The sequence below is a fragment of the Aethalodelphis obliquidens genome, unplaced genomic scaffold (assembly GCF_003676395.1).
Source record: "Aethalodelphis obliquidens isolate GAN/ISIS:26980383/991018 unplaced genomic scaffold, ASM367639v1 scaffold33, whole genome shotgun sequence".
Classification (NCBI taxonomy): Eukaryota; Metazoa; Chordata; class Mammalia; order Artiodactyla; family Delphinidae; genus Aethalodelphis; species Aethalodelphis obliquidens.
The window spans coordinates 4,487,144-4,500,438 of NW_020837977.1; the positions used below are offsets into that span (position 1 = coordinate 4,487,144).

The following is a 13,295-nucleotide window of genomic DNA, read 5'->3' on the forward strand; positions in this document are numbered from 1 at the left end:
TCCCTCTCACTCCGGGGGAGGGGCGCGCAGCGGAGACGGCACGGGCCGGCCGGCCGCCGCGGGAGTTGTCAACTTGATCCAAGTTGCGAGAGGGTAGAAGAGTGGGGTGCGGGGCAGCGGGAACGCCAGGAAGGGGCGACTCGCTCGGTGCAGGAGAGCGCTCCCCAACGTCTTGCAGCTGCCTCCACGGTCTCGTGTCCCCCTGCCCTGCACTCCCCGCGGCTGTCACTCGGGCACCGGGCTCCGAAGCGCAGCGCCGCTTGCAAGTCGGAGCGCTCCCGACCGCCTCTGAGAAGGCTCCACACTCCGCGCTATATAACCCGCGACCGGGAAGAGCCGGCGGCGGCATCGGCCCTCCCTCGGCTCGGCCCTCCCCGCCCCCGGGCGCACCCCGCCCCCGGCCCAGCCCCCCGCCCGCTCGCCGCCCGCTCGCCGTTCGCCGAACCGCGGCGGGGCAGCCCCTCTCACATGGCCGTGGCCGCAGCCTCCAGCCCTCCTCGCACCTCCCTTCGCGGTTCACGCCCCCTGCCGTGGGGTGTCCCGGCCTCCGCCTGCCAGACCGGACGGTCGGCAGTGCCCCGGCCATCTTCCTTTGGCCGTCCGCTCCTCGCTTGTCCCCGTCTCGTCACTTTCGTTAACCAGGGGGCTCTGGGTGGCCCCGCCTGCGATCAGGCGCTGCGGAAGACAGCCCTGCAGGCTGGAGGAACGAAGAGAAGGACCTCGGCAGCGCGGCAACGGGCGTGCCGGTTTTCCACTGGGGTTGGCAAGGAGCCGAGAAGGCGGTCAAAAGCCGGCAGCAACTTCGAATCGTAGACTTTGGAACGTAGGCTCAAAGGCTCTCAATTTCCCCGGCTGGATTCACCACCGCCGTGGTTCCCTACCGACCCGGTCAAGCGTTGCCTTCCCGCCAGGCGGGCCGTGAAAGTGATGCATGCCGGGATTTGTAGTTCGCGCCCCGGTCGCGCGTCATTTGTATATATTACTGGGTAGAATTCGAGCCGTATCCTGTCAACGCAGCCCAGGGATTAGGACCCCGAGTAGTCAAGGTATCGGCACTCTTTGCTCTCATCATATTGGTTAAAGAGTCTAACCAATGCATTAATTTTTCCCATACAGATTTTACTTGAAACTTGATCGTAAGAGGCTGAATCAGGCAGTTCTTAATTCTGCTTCTGCAATACGAGTTCTCAGTTCTGAGTTTTTTTCTGGCTTATCCTGGGACACCTATGAGTCTTGGGGCTTCACGCTCGCCGTCTTTAAGTGGAACAGCGCGCATGCGCGAACTTCCTCTTTCCCGGCTGGAACCATGGAAGGTGCTGAGTAAGTTTCTTCTCGTCCTTTCGAGAATCCTCCTCCATCCCCGAAACCAGAGGCTTTTGTCTTACTCTCTCTCGTCCCATCTGTAACCTGTCTCTTTGTCGACTTACCTGTGTGTTTGTGAAGTTGTGTGAAACTCCTGGTGGTCTTAGGCTGAAATGGGCTTCAGGAGGCCTTGGGGCGAGGTTTTGGAGTTACCGGGAACGAGATGTGAGAGCTGAATATGTGCGGAACCGACAGGTTGTCCAGTCTCTCGTCTTTTGAAGGAGGCTCAGAATCTCTGAATGGGGTTCTTTTTCCTTAGCTGGCATTTGTCCGAAGCGTCCCTGCCGTCAGGTCTCTGCTCACAGCATATGGAGCTTGAGGCTTGAACCAGGGTTGTCGTTGGGGGTTTGTTTGAGGTTTTTTGTTTTTTTTTTCTCTTGAGACTCTTAAGTTCTCTTAGACTCATACTCACTAATAGTCTAGGGATCAGTGTCTTGCGGCAGCCTTTTACTCTGAACGGTTTGCTCTCGGCATTTTTGTTGTCGTGGGACCCCGGGAGTGATGGTAGATTAAATGTGAATATGTTATTTTTGTGACTTGTTTAAAGAAAGTGGTCCGTGTTAAAGGTAAAGATTACTGGCATAGGAATTTTCTAAAATCTGCCTCTTACACCATAGCACGCTACAGCGGTTAAAGAAAGGTACGTTTGAAGTCAGTGGTGATAGTAGTAAGAGAGAGCGCTCAGTACAGAATGGGAGTGCTGCAGTGCTGTGAGCTTTCTGAATTAACGCTCTGTCTGCTAATGTTAGGGAGAAGAAAAAGAAGGTTCCTGCTGTGCCAGAAACCCTTAAGAAAAAGCGAAAGAATTTCGCAGAGCTTAGGATCAAGCGCCTGAGAAAGAAATTTGCCCAGAAGATGGTAAGTAAACTTTTTTGAGGCACCAAGTTAAAAGGCCCTACGATTGAAAATGAGGTGAATGTTTTTAACAAGGCTTGTTTACTTCAGCTGCTGTACCAGTGAGCATGGTTAACTTAGAACGACCTTTCCGAGTGAAGTTAGTTATCTCCCTCTTGCAATGTTAACGCATACTGTAGTGAGAAAGCTTCAAGGGAAGGGTTTTCTTGGAAAGAACTGATACTGCTAGTTGTGTTTGGGAGCTAAAAAGCAGATGAACAACTGATGTTGGTTTTCAGCTTCGAAAGGCAAGGAGGAAGCTCATCTATGAAAAAGCTAAGCACTATCACAAGGAGTACCGGCAGATGTACAGAACTGAGATTCGAATGGCTAGGATGGCAAGAAAAGCTGGCAACTTCTACGTACCCGCGGAACCCAAATTGGCATTTGTCATCAGGATCAGAGGGTAAGTTCAGTTTTTACTGCATTCTGGTTTTCAAGGGAAAGCTACACAATTCCAGTAAAATTTCACAGTACTTGTGGGGACCTTGGTTGTAAAACATTGGAATGAAAATATTTGGGTGGTGAGGAGAGTAATTTAGTGATTGTAAGCCCTGTGCCCTAAGCATCTATCCATTCTCGAATTGAGCACTTGAGTTCAGTGTCCTGGAGGTTACCTTCAAAAGCAGTTAAATTGGAGCCTCATAAGTGCTGTGACAAAGATGTATGCAAAACTAGCAGTAATAAGAGTGTTAGGGAAAGTTGTAAACGTGAAAGGTATGTGTCAAAAGACAGTTTACTTGCAGGGGAGGCAAGCTGGCAGAGGTAATAGAATACAGCTAACTAAAGGGAAAAGTGGTCTTTGTAACATGCGAGGCTTCTTACTTAGGTGTGACACGTGTTGCCCAAAATTGTAATAGTTAGTTTCTCGTCTTTTACTAGTAAAAATTCTGATAAAAGCTAAATGAATTTTTTGTATTTTTTCATTGCAGTATCAATGGTGTGAGCCCAAAGGTTCGAAAGGTGTTGCAGCTTCTTCGCCTCCGTCAGATTTTCAATGGCACCTTTGTGAAGCTCAACAAGGCTTCAATTAACATGCTGAGAATTGTGGAACCATACATCGCATGGGGGTAGGTGTCTCTGATTTCTGTTTGGTAAACTGGCAGGTGTTTTGACAGTGATAGTCTTATTGGGTCATTTATATCTGTATTTCCACATTCAGGTACCCAAACCTGAAGTCAGTAAATGAATTGATCTACAAGCGAGGTTATGGCAAAATCAACAAGAAGAGAATTGCGCTGACGGACAACGTGCCGATTGCTCGATCTCTTGGTAGGTTCTGCCTCTCGGGGCAAAGTGACTGTTGTTAATTATAAGTTACTGTATCAGACAAAATGATACTCTTTGGCATCTTGTGGCCTGGTTTTTCTCACTATTACGCATCTTCCTGTATTCCCTACAATATTTATGAAAAATGGAGGTATGATTTCGTTGGCTTGAGCTGTATCTTTGTAAATAAAGTCATGTATTTCCTTCTTTGTTACTTTACTCTTGATTTACTTCTAATTCTTTATGTCACAGCCTATCTTAATGCCTTAAAAATTTAATAGTCTCAAAATAAACAGTTTTAGTAACTTTAAATCATCTTGATGATTTATGTTCAGGCAAATACGGTATTATCTGCATGGAGGATCTGATTCATGAGATCTATACTGTTGGAAAACGTTTCAAAGAAGCAAACAACTTCCTGTGGCCCTTCAAATTGTCTTCTCCACGAGGTGGAATGAAGAAAAAGACTACCCATTTTGTAGAAGGTGGAGATGCTGGCAACAGGGAAGACCAGATCAACAGACTTATAAGAAGGATGAACTAAGGTGAGCAGCTACATCCTGAAAGAAGTTTACTTAATACTGGAGGAAAAATGACTATTGTGGTAAGGGTTTGGTTTGAGTTCTAAGCAGTATTTAGTGGGGCGGGTGGGGGGGGATCAACCATCATATATGATCGCAGTTGGTTTGGTTTCTCCTTTTGAGGACATTTATGGAGGGAAGAAAAAGCCTTTTTTTCCTTCCTACTTAATAGTGGAAACTGAATTGGTGTTTCTTACAACTTCCAGGTTTATGTTAATTCTTAGTTATTAAGGTGTTTAATGGGTTTTTTTCCCTTCCTTTCAGGTATCTACCATGATTATTTTTGTAATCCGGTCAGTTAATAAACAGTGACTGCTCTCAAATTGAAATGTATTGTTGTCTTGGTGACTTTTTGTTATCTTTTCTCAGCCGTCCCCTAACTATTGTGGCACATCTTGGTGTGACACAGTTAAGTCACATCAACAGCCTGTTGCGTGTAAAACTTAGGGTCCAGTTTGTATCTTGTGAAAAACATTCCTGGGGTTTATTGAAGATTTTCCTGTGTGAAGTCCTGATTTTTCACTTTTGAGTTGGCCAAAATGGGTCTATTCTAAGAAAGCCCATTTCACAGGCCTTTGTGCATGAGTAAAGGTTCAGTTTACAAATAAAAATCCGTTGCTGAAATTCCATTTTCTCAGGCTTTGGCTTGCCTATAAAGTAGTGAGTAAATGTGTCCATTTTCTTTTTGCATTTCACTTTTATGTTTTTGCTTTGCATCTTCTACCCATACTTACGTGAGTTCCTAATAATTCCACTACGTATTGTGTCTATCAAGAAGGAAGAAATGAAATGTGCCCATGGATGCAATTTATTTGGAGCACCTAAAGAACTCATGAGAATACTAGTGAGCAAAAACTTGAAATAGAAAGGCTTTTATAAATAACATTCCCTGTATATTTTTATGTATCATCTCACGTAGGCTAGCAAACCTGAAAGTTTTAAGTGTAGTGTAACAGGAAGTACATAAAATAAAAGTAAAAAGGTTTATGATTCTCACTGATAGCGCCAAGGGTATTACGCCGTATGAAATAGATGCCCTATTCTTTTGATTTTGTTGCACCAGAATCATCACTTTAGTATTTGAAAGTTGCTAGACAACTACATTTAAATTCTTGGATGTTGGAAGCTATTTGGATTAGTGAGTTTAGGGTCAGTGAATCCTGGAGGGAAATCAAGGTTATTAGTTTATAAAACCAATGTTACATGTATACATGTCTATAGTGTTTTGCAAGAAATTTAATATCTTGGTGAACAGTTGGATCAATGTATAACAAAATCATACATTAATCTCTTGGTGGAGCCTCAAAGTCTTTAAGTTTTGAAATTACCTGTTTTGTTTTACTGCTTTGGTAGGTAACTACACAGTATAGCCCACGAGTCTTTGCACAACCAGTATTCTGAACGGTAGGAGTGGCTCAGAAGAAAACATGTAATTACTGTAATAAAGTTGATCAGGTGGCATATTGCTAACTACCTAGGCATGTAGGATTTGGAATAGTAATAGAAATGGCATTCTATATATGAGATGGTGGTATTTAATAATGTTTTTTTCAAAAGAATTAACTTTTTAAGAGCAGTTTTAGGTTCACAGCAAAGCTGAGTGGAAAGTACAGAGTTCCATTATACCCTTCTGCCCCTAAACAGCCCGTCTCCCCCACTCTCAGCATTGAGTGGCACATTTTTTGCAGTCCATGGATGTTGACACATCATTACCCAAAATAGCAAATACTGGTGAAGCAGGTGAGCGGGATAGGAAGATCTGTAGGTATATGGAGGGGAAAGAAACAGTGTTTGGGCTGTACATGTCCTCTGCAGACACGTTTGTTTTCAGTCCTGGAAATTCACTGTCCACATAGTTTCCGAATGTGGCTAGAGGACCAGAGGATAGGGAGATGTATGAGAGAGTTTGGAAGTGGGGAGGACATCTGGGAATATGGTAGATAACTACAGCAATGGGAATAAACAAAAAAAGCATGCTGTCAGGTGACAGTTACAGCTGTCAGATTGCTAGGGAGTAAATTGGGATAATCATTTGCCTTCACAGGATTGCAAGGATTAAAACTGAACATGAGAATATTCTGTGAACTATTAGAACCTGTTGAAATGCACCTTAATATCTTATTTTACTTAACTCCCCTGAAAGTGGTGTCACTTTCTACAGGAGATATCCACATCCACTAGAAGGCTAACCAACCTCTGATGAAAGTCTGGGCCACCCAGGTTCTACTTATACAAAGATTCACTTCACATAAGTACATTGCCTTTTTGTACCCTTCAGAGTTCCAGCTTTATTAGGTCTTTCCCTAGCTACCCTAGTTTAGTTGTTGCCGGTGTTTCCTGGTCTTGCTTACCTTTGAAGTTTCCTTTGTGGTAAACTGGATTAAGAATGCTGGCTCTGGAGCCAAACTGCATGAATTCATATCCAGCTTCCACTTAATAGTTTGAGCCATTAAATTACTTCATCTCTGGTTCCTTACCAGCAAAATGGGGGAAATAATAGTACCTAACTTTCATAGGATTTTAGTGAAGATTAAATATGTCAGGTCATGGAAAATGCTTAGGGCAGTGCCTGGCCCAAAGTGCTTAGTAAATGCTGTCTGCTGTGTAACTTGAGCACTTAGCAGGGGTGTACAAAGGAAAATAGCCTCTGCTTTCTTGTGTTAATGGGCAAGATAGACTTAACACAAATATAAGTGCTACACGAGGATGTCTAGGATGGGACAGATCCTTGAAGTGTCATTGGGGACCACCTGCAGGGGAAGATTGACAACTTTCTGTTCCCGCTGTTTTCCTTTACAGATTTGGTATCAAACTAGCGGAAACATACACGTGCCTCATTCACGTGCTCCCTTCTCTTCAGCAGTTAACTTTTTAAGGTGGGCTTTTATTCATCCTACCCAGTACCTGACATAACTTATAGTAGGCACTAAGTATTTGTTTTCTATCACTGCTGTCACAAATTACCACAAACTTAGGGGACTTAAAACACAAGTTTCTTAACAGCTTTGAAGGTCAGAAGTTCAAAATCAGTTTCACTGTGCTAGATCAAGGTGTCATCAGGCCTTCCTGCCTTCCGAAGCCTCTAGGGGAGAATCCGTTTCCTTGCAGTTTCCAGTTTCTAGAAGCTGCTTACAATTCTTGGCTTGTGGCCTCTTCTCCATCTTCAAAGTGTAACCTCTGTTTCCATCCTTCCATCGTCTCTGGCTCTGATCCTCCTGCCTCCCTCTTTTATGGACTTCTGTGATTATGTTGGGCCACCCAGATAATCCAGGATAATTCCCCATCTCAAATTCCTTAATACTGAATATAAGTACATCTGCAAAGTCTACATAAGGTAGCATATTCACAGGTTCTAGAAATTAGGGCAGGGAGATATTTGAGAGGGCCATTCTTTGATCTCTAATTTATGGCTCCCAGCTATATTTTTTCTTGTTCCTCAAAAATGAAAAGCTTCTAATGTACGGTCTTGGCACTTGAAATCTTGTGTCTGGAACACTCAGCCCTGAGGAGGTCTGTGTACTTGGCTTTTTCATTCTGGATAAAGATCTCTGACATCTCTTCATGTAACCTTGTTTTTTGTTTTTTTTAATAGTATCTTTTACTATCAGAAATCATTTTACCATTTACTTGTTATCTGTTACTTTTCCCAGCCACTCAAGATTTGAGTATCAGGTTTGAGTCTTAGCCTCCTCTATTCCAGCAGTTAGAGAACAATGCCTAGTGCATTGCAGGTCCTTTGCTTTTTTGATTGAGTGAATCAAGCCTTTTATGGACAATAGCCATTTAAAATTTTGCATCTCCAGTGTTAGCACATTTTAGTCCTTGGGTGTTTGGGGAATGGTGAGAGGAGGAGTGGAAGCTTATGGAGATTAGATAGATATTGTTTTACTCAGGAGGACTTGGGAAAATGAGTTTTATCGTGTAGGGGTAATAGTATGTGAAAATATGTTAGAGGAATATAGGAGATGGTTCCTGCTGTGAGGATTAGGAAGTTTCACAGAGGAGGTCGAATTTGGGCACGTGTTGGTAGAACAGCATGAGCCAAGGCAGAGAGTTGGGTAAGTGTCAGTGAGGGGTGTGGTAGCCAAGAGGAGGGGACAGCAAACTCAAAACAGACCGATTTAATAAACATTTGGTCATATATTGAGGGCTAGTGTACACTTAATCCACCTTATCCTGGGTGGGTGGTTCTCCACTGTGAGTGCAACTCCAGAACTGAATTCTTAATTGGTTTGGGGATGGGCCCAGGCTTTTTCCCTTTAAAGTCTCCATGTGATTTTTTTTTTTTAACATCTTTATTGGAGTATAATTGCTTTACAATGGTGTGTTAGTTTCTGCTTCACAACAAAATGAATCAGATATATATATACATATGTTCCCATATCTCTTCCCGCTTGCGTCTCCCTCCCTCCCACCCTCCCTATCCGACCCCTCCAGGCAGTCACAAAGCATCGAGCTGATCTCCCTGTGCTGTGTGGCTGCTTCCCACTAGCTATCTACCTTACGTTTGGTAGTGTATATATGTCCATGCCTTCCTCTCGCTTTGTCACAGCTCACCCTTCCCCGTCCCCATATCCTCAAGTCCATTCTCGAGTAGGTCTGTGTCTTTATTCCTGTCTTACCCCTAGGTTCTTCGTGACATTTTTTTTTCTTAAATTGCATATATATGTGTTAGCATACGGTATTTGTCTCTCTCTTTCTGACTTACTTCACTCTGTATGACAGACTCTAGGCCTATCCACCTCATTACAAATAGCTCAATTTCGTTTCTTTTTATGGCTGAGTAATATTCCATTGTATATATGTGCCACATCTTCTTTATCCGTTCATCCGATGATGGACACTTAGGTTGTTTCCATCTCCGGGCTATTGTAAATAGAGCTGCAATGAACATTTTGGTACTTGACTCTTTTTGAATTATGGTTTTCTCAGGGTATATGCCCAGTAGTGGGATTGCTGAGTCATATGGTAGTTCTATTTGTAGTTTTTTAAGGAACCATGTGATTTTTTAATGTGCAGCCTATTCTATTAGGGAAGTATACCACTGTCCCCATTTTTTAGACGAGGGGCTAACTTTCCCGTCTCCCAGGGTCACACAACTAAGTGATTAGGTTCCAGGTCTAATGTGAGTTGGTTTTCTTAACCAGAGGAGCTAGGAAATGTTAGTATCAAACTTAATGAAAACAAAAGTGGTGTGCTGAGAGCAGTTTCAGGAGTTCTGTGGGATCCGAAACCACACCCCAAGTTTGCAGCCCTAGTGGAGGGGTCAAGAAATGAAGACAGGGTTTGGAACAACTTGGCAAGAGTATATATACATAGGCTAAGCCACTACTGTCTTAGGCCGCTAGGCTTCCCAGCTAGGGAGGATACGTGCGCCGAGATTTTCACCAAAGAACCTCGACAGTGGAGGCGTAGAACGCGGAATCCGGGAGCGCACGATGAGGGAACTCGGGAAGGCTACGTCTCTTGCCGAAGATTGCTCTAGTCAGGTACTGCTGGTCCACTCTCAGCAGTACTCTGGAGAGCCTGGTTAGTTTGAATCTTAAAAATGCAACCCAGAGAACCGAACCTCACCAACCTTGTCCAACTGCCCACTACCCACCCTGTCTACAGTGGGTGGCGCCACTTTCGTGCCGCACTGACCTGGTGTCACGACTGAGGCTCGTTTCCGCAGCCTTCTGCCACCCCACCCCCTGCAGCCGTGACTCCGACTGCGGCGGCCCCCTACAGTAGTTCAGTGAGTCCTAGCGGTCTCCCCAACGCCCAGGCACCATCCTGGCGCGGCAACCTGACTTGCCGCCCGGAGTCCTGCGGGACGGCGCCGGGTGACCGCCCGGAAGGCATCCTGGAAGCTTCGGGCGCGTAGCAACGGGTGCGCATCGGGCTGGCGGGGTGGCGGCCGCAGCGGGGCGGGGCGGGGGTGCGCCGCGCTCCCGAGCATCGTCGGGCTGCAGCCCGCCGAGCATGATCGTCCCGAGAGCGGCGCCCGAGCGAGCGCGCGGCCGCCCGCCCCGCCCCGCCGCCGCAGTCAGCCCAGCGGTTCTGCAGGTCTGGGTCGGTGGTTCGGCTCAGCTCCGGGCCGCCAATGGCTCCCGCGCTGCCCGGTGCCCCCGCCCCAGACCTGGGCGCCGCCGCTGCGGGCCAAGCCGGAGAAGAAGCCCCTCCCTTCCACGGCGGAGCTGCGGGGACAGTGACTGCGACCGGTCCCGGGGAACCCCGGCCAGGGGCGTGCCGGGGGTGGAGGGGACGGAGGGTGGCCGGGTCAGGCTTGAAAGGGAGGTGGGTCCCTGAAGTCAGCTGGCTGGGCCCCCTCCCAAGAAGGACATTTATTCTAGTAACGCACACGGGTCGCCCCAAGGATCCTTGTGATGCTCTTGGAGGGGAGCTGGCGGGGAGGCCGGGGCTGAGGACCTGACGGGGAGGCTCCGGGCGGCTCGGGTGCAGGAGTATATAGACTTAAGAGGTGAAAGCCCTCTTTAGTTTCTAGTCCTTTCTTTACTTTCTAACACTTCTTACAGTTAATTTAGTATTTATTCTCTTTTCATTTGTTTTTGGTCATCAGTGGAATATATGGTTTCTTTTGAGAAATTGCTTTTTTTACTTAAGATGTGGAGAATACCTTTCACAGCAGTTTACTTAGGTCTTCGTTGAATGTTTCATAGATGTGTCACATAGATGTATGATTATATGGTATAGATGTATCATAATTTATGTAACCATTTCTCCTGAAGATCGGTTCCAATTTTTCCTTATTACAAACAATGCAACAGTGAGCATTCTTACACATGGGAACAGTTCTATAAAGTGAATTCCTTGAAGCAGAATTGCTGGGTCAGATGTATGTACGTTAAAAACTTTTGGTGGGATCTTGCCTTCCAAAAAGTCTTTACTGATTAACATGTCCATCAACAGGCTGTGGTGAAAAAAACCTGTATTTATTATCATCTAGAAAACAAATCAATATCTCCCACTAATTGAGTGTTTATTACATGCCCAGCACTGTGCTGAACATTTTGCATGCATTTTACTTTTATTTTTCTTTTATAAATTTATTTAATTTATTTATTTTTGGCTGTGTTGTGTCTTTGTTGCTGCGTACAGGCTTTCTCTAGTTGCGGCGAGCGGGGGCTACTCTTCGTTGCGGTGCGCGGGCTTCTCATAATGGTGGCCTCTCTTGTTGTGGAGCACAGGCTCTAGGCGCGTGGGCTTCAGTAGTTGTGGCTCGCGGGCTCTAGAGCGCAGGCTCAGTAGTTGTGGTGCACGGGCTTAGTTGCTCCGCGGCATGTGGGATCTTCCTGGACCAGGGCTCGAACCTGTGTCTCCTGCATTGGCAGGCGGATTCTTAACCACTGCACCACCAGGGAATCCCCTGCATGCATTTTATTTATTTATTTTATTTTTTTAACTTCAAAAGTAGCATTTTTAATTTTTGTGGTAATTTTCAAAGCCACAAAATCCTGCATGCATTTTAAAATTTAATCCTCACTAACCCTATGAGAGTCAGAGGCACTATTATTTTCTTCATGACCCCATGGTTATGCAGCTATTGAAGTGCAGAGCCAAGATTAGAATCCTGGTTCATTTAATTGCAATGCTTATGTTCTTTGTTGGATCTGAATTCCTGGTCAGTAATTGACTGGGCATTGTGTTTCATTGGGTTGTTTGAGGATTAAATGAGATCACGCGTTTGGTGTTACAGTATTATTAATATGTGGTTCCTTTCTCTACTAACTCCTGTAGAATTGGACATGGTCCGGTTCTTCCTACGATTCTGGTTCCTCTGGATCATTTGCCTTTCCTGTCACTTTTCTGCCTTTTCTTTATCTTCCTGGCTTGCATATATTTTAAGGGAATCTGGTTTTCTTCTCCCTGGAAAATCTCCTTTGCCAACTTTATCCAATCTCTGGCCTTAATTCTCACCAGTAAATCGATAACTCTTAAAAGCTTCATCTCCCAACCAAACCTATTGTCTTCAATATTCCTATAGCTTAGATCCAGGTTATATATCTCCACCTGAATGTCCTAGGCTAATTTTATCTAAAACTGAGCTGCTTGTTGCCCTCTGCCCCCAGACTCGCACTTTCTCTGAATTTAATTCATGGTTCCATAATTCTTTTGGTCACCCTAGTTCACAGCCTCAGTCCTCTTTGACTCTTTTTTTTCCTTTCCTGAACCTCCAATATTCAATCAATTGTCAGTGTTGTCAAATTCTCTCTACTACTCTAATTTAAGCACTCTGAACTATTATATGTAGTCTCTTAACCTGGCTCCAGTCTCTGCCATCTTAATCTTCCTAAAGCATGACTGTGAATATGCCACACCTCTGTTCGAAAACCCTCATGCCTTCTCATTGCTAAAAAAGAAAGTACAAGCCACTTTGGCTGGCGTTCAAATGTGTCTGTGGTCCTGCCTCAGTGCTGAACCCCTCCTCCACTCTCCAGGGCAACTTTCACATCTTTACCTTTTCCAGCAGGGTCTCTACCCACATTTCTATCTAAATGTCATTTTCTAGTTTCTTCCGAGTCTTTTTTGAACCCCCTTGTGAAAGTTATATCTCCCTCCTTTGAATTCCTCAGATGTGAGATACTGTATATCTGTCCATCTAGCTCCCCTAAGGCTGTAATGTGACACTTTGCCTTATACTATAGTTGTATGAGTGGCTACAGTTCTTCCTTTTGGACTGGAAAATCTGTGAAGGCAGAATCTCTAGTTCGCCTTTGTATTTGTCATGTACATGGCACATAGACTTGCAGATAGTATATGCTTAGTGAATATATTTGAGTAAGTGAGCTAATATATTCACCCTTGGGAATAAAAAATTGCATGTATTAGGGTATTGATAGCTATAACGACAAACAGTCCCCAACATTTTAGTGATTTAGGATACAGAACTTTAGTTCTTGCTCACATAACAGTTCCAAGGCAGGTGTTCCTGGTCAGCAGGCAGCTTTCTTCCCATTGATAGTAGGACCCAGACTCTGCCATTCATTAGCTTCACTCTCGGCTAACTGCGGCCAGCAGGATGGGAAGGAGGAAGTATGGAGAAAGCAGGCCTGGGGGAATTTCCTGGCGGTCCAGTTGTTAGCATCCTGACTCTCACTGTCGTAGGGCCTGGGTTCAGTCCCTGGTCGGGGAACTAAAATCCCACAAGCTGCGAGACCTCAAAAAAAGAAAAAAAAAAAAAAAAAA

General features: G+C 45.1%; 1 protein-coding gene across 2 annotated transcripts; it reads left to right on the top strand.

Annotated features, from left to right (window-relative positions):
- The first annotated feature begins 1,208 nt into the window (after window positions 1–1,208).
- RPL7 (ribosomal protein L7) lies at window positions 1,209–4,440 on the top strand. Of its 2 annotated transcripts, none has more exons than XM_027127909.1 (7): window positions 1,209–1,320; window positions 2,112–2,220; window positions 2,496–2,662; window positions 3,189–3,326; window positions 3,419–3,528; window positions 3,861–4,070; window positions 4,371–4,440. In XM_027127909.1, exons 1-6 carry the CDS (start codon window positions 1,307–1,309, stop codon window positions 4,067–4,069), a joined length of 747 nt encoding a protein of 248 aa, XP_026983710.1. In that variant the 5' UTR covers window positions 1,209–1,306; the 3' UTR covers window position 4,070; window positions 4,371–4,440. The 2 variants fall into 2 exon arrangements, with proteins under 2 accessions (XP_026983710.1, XP_026983709.1); XM_027127908.1 differs by lacking the exon at window positions 1,209–1,320 and adding an exon at window positions 1,526–1,557.
- The last annotated feature ends 8,855 nt before the right edge of the window (window positions 4,441–13,295 follow it).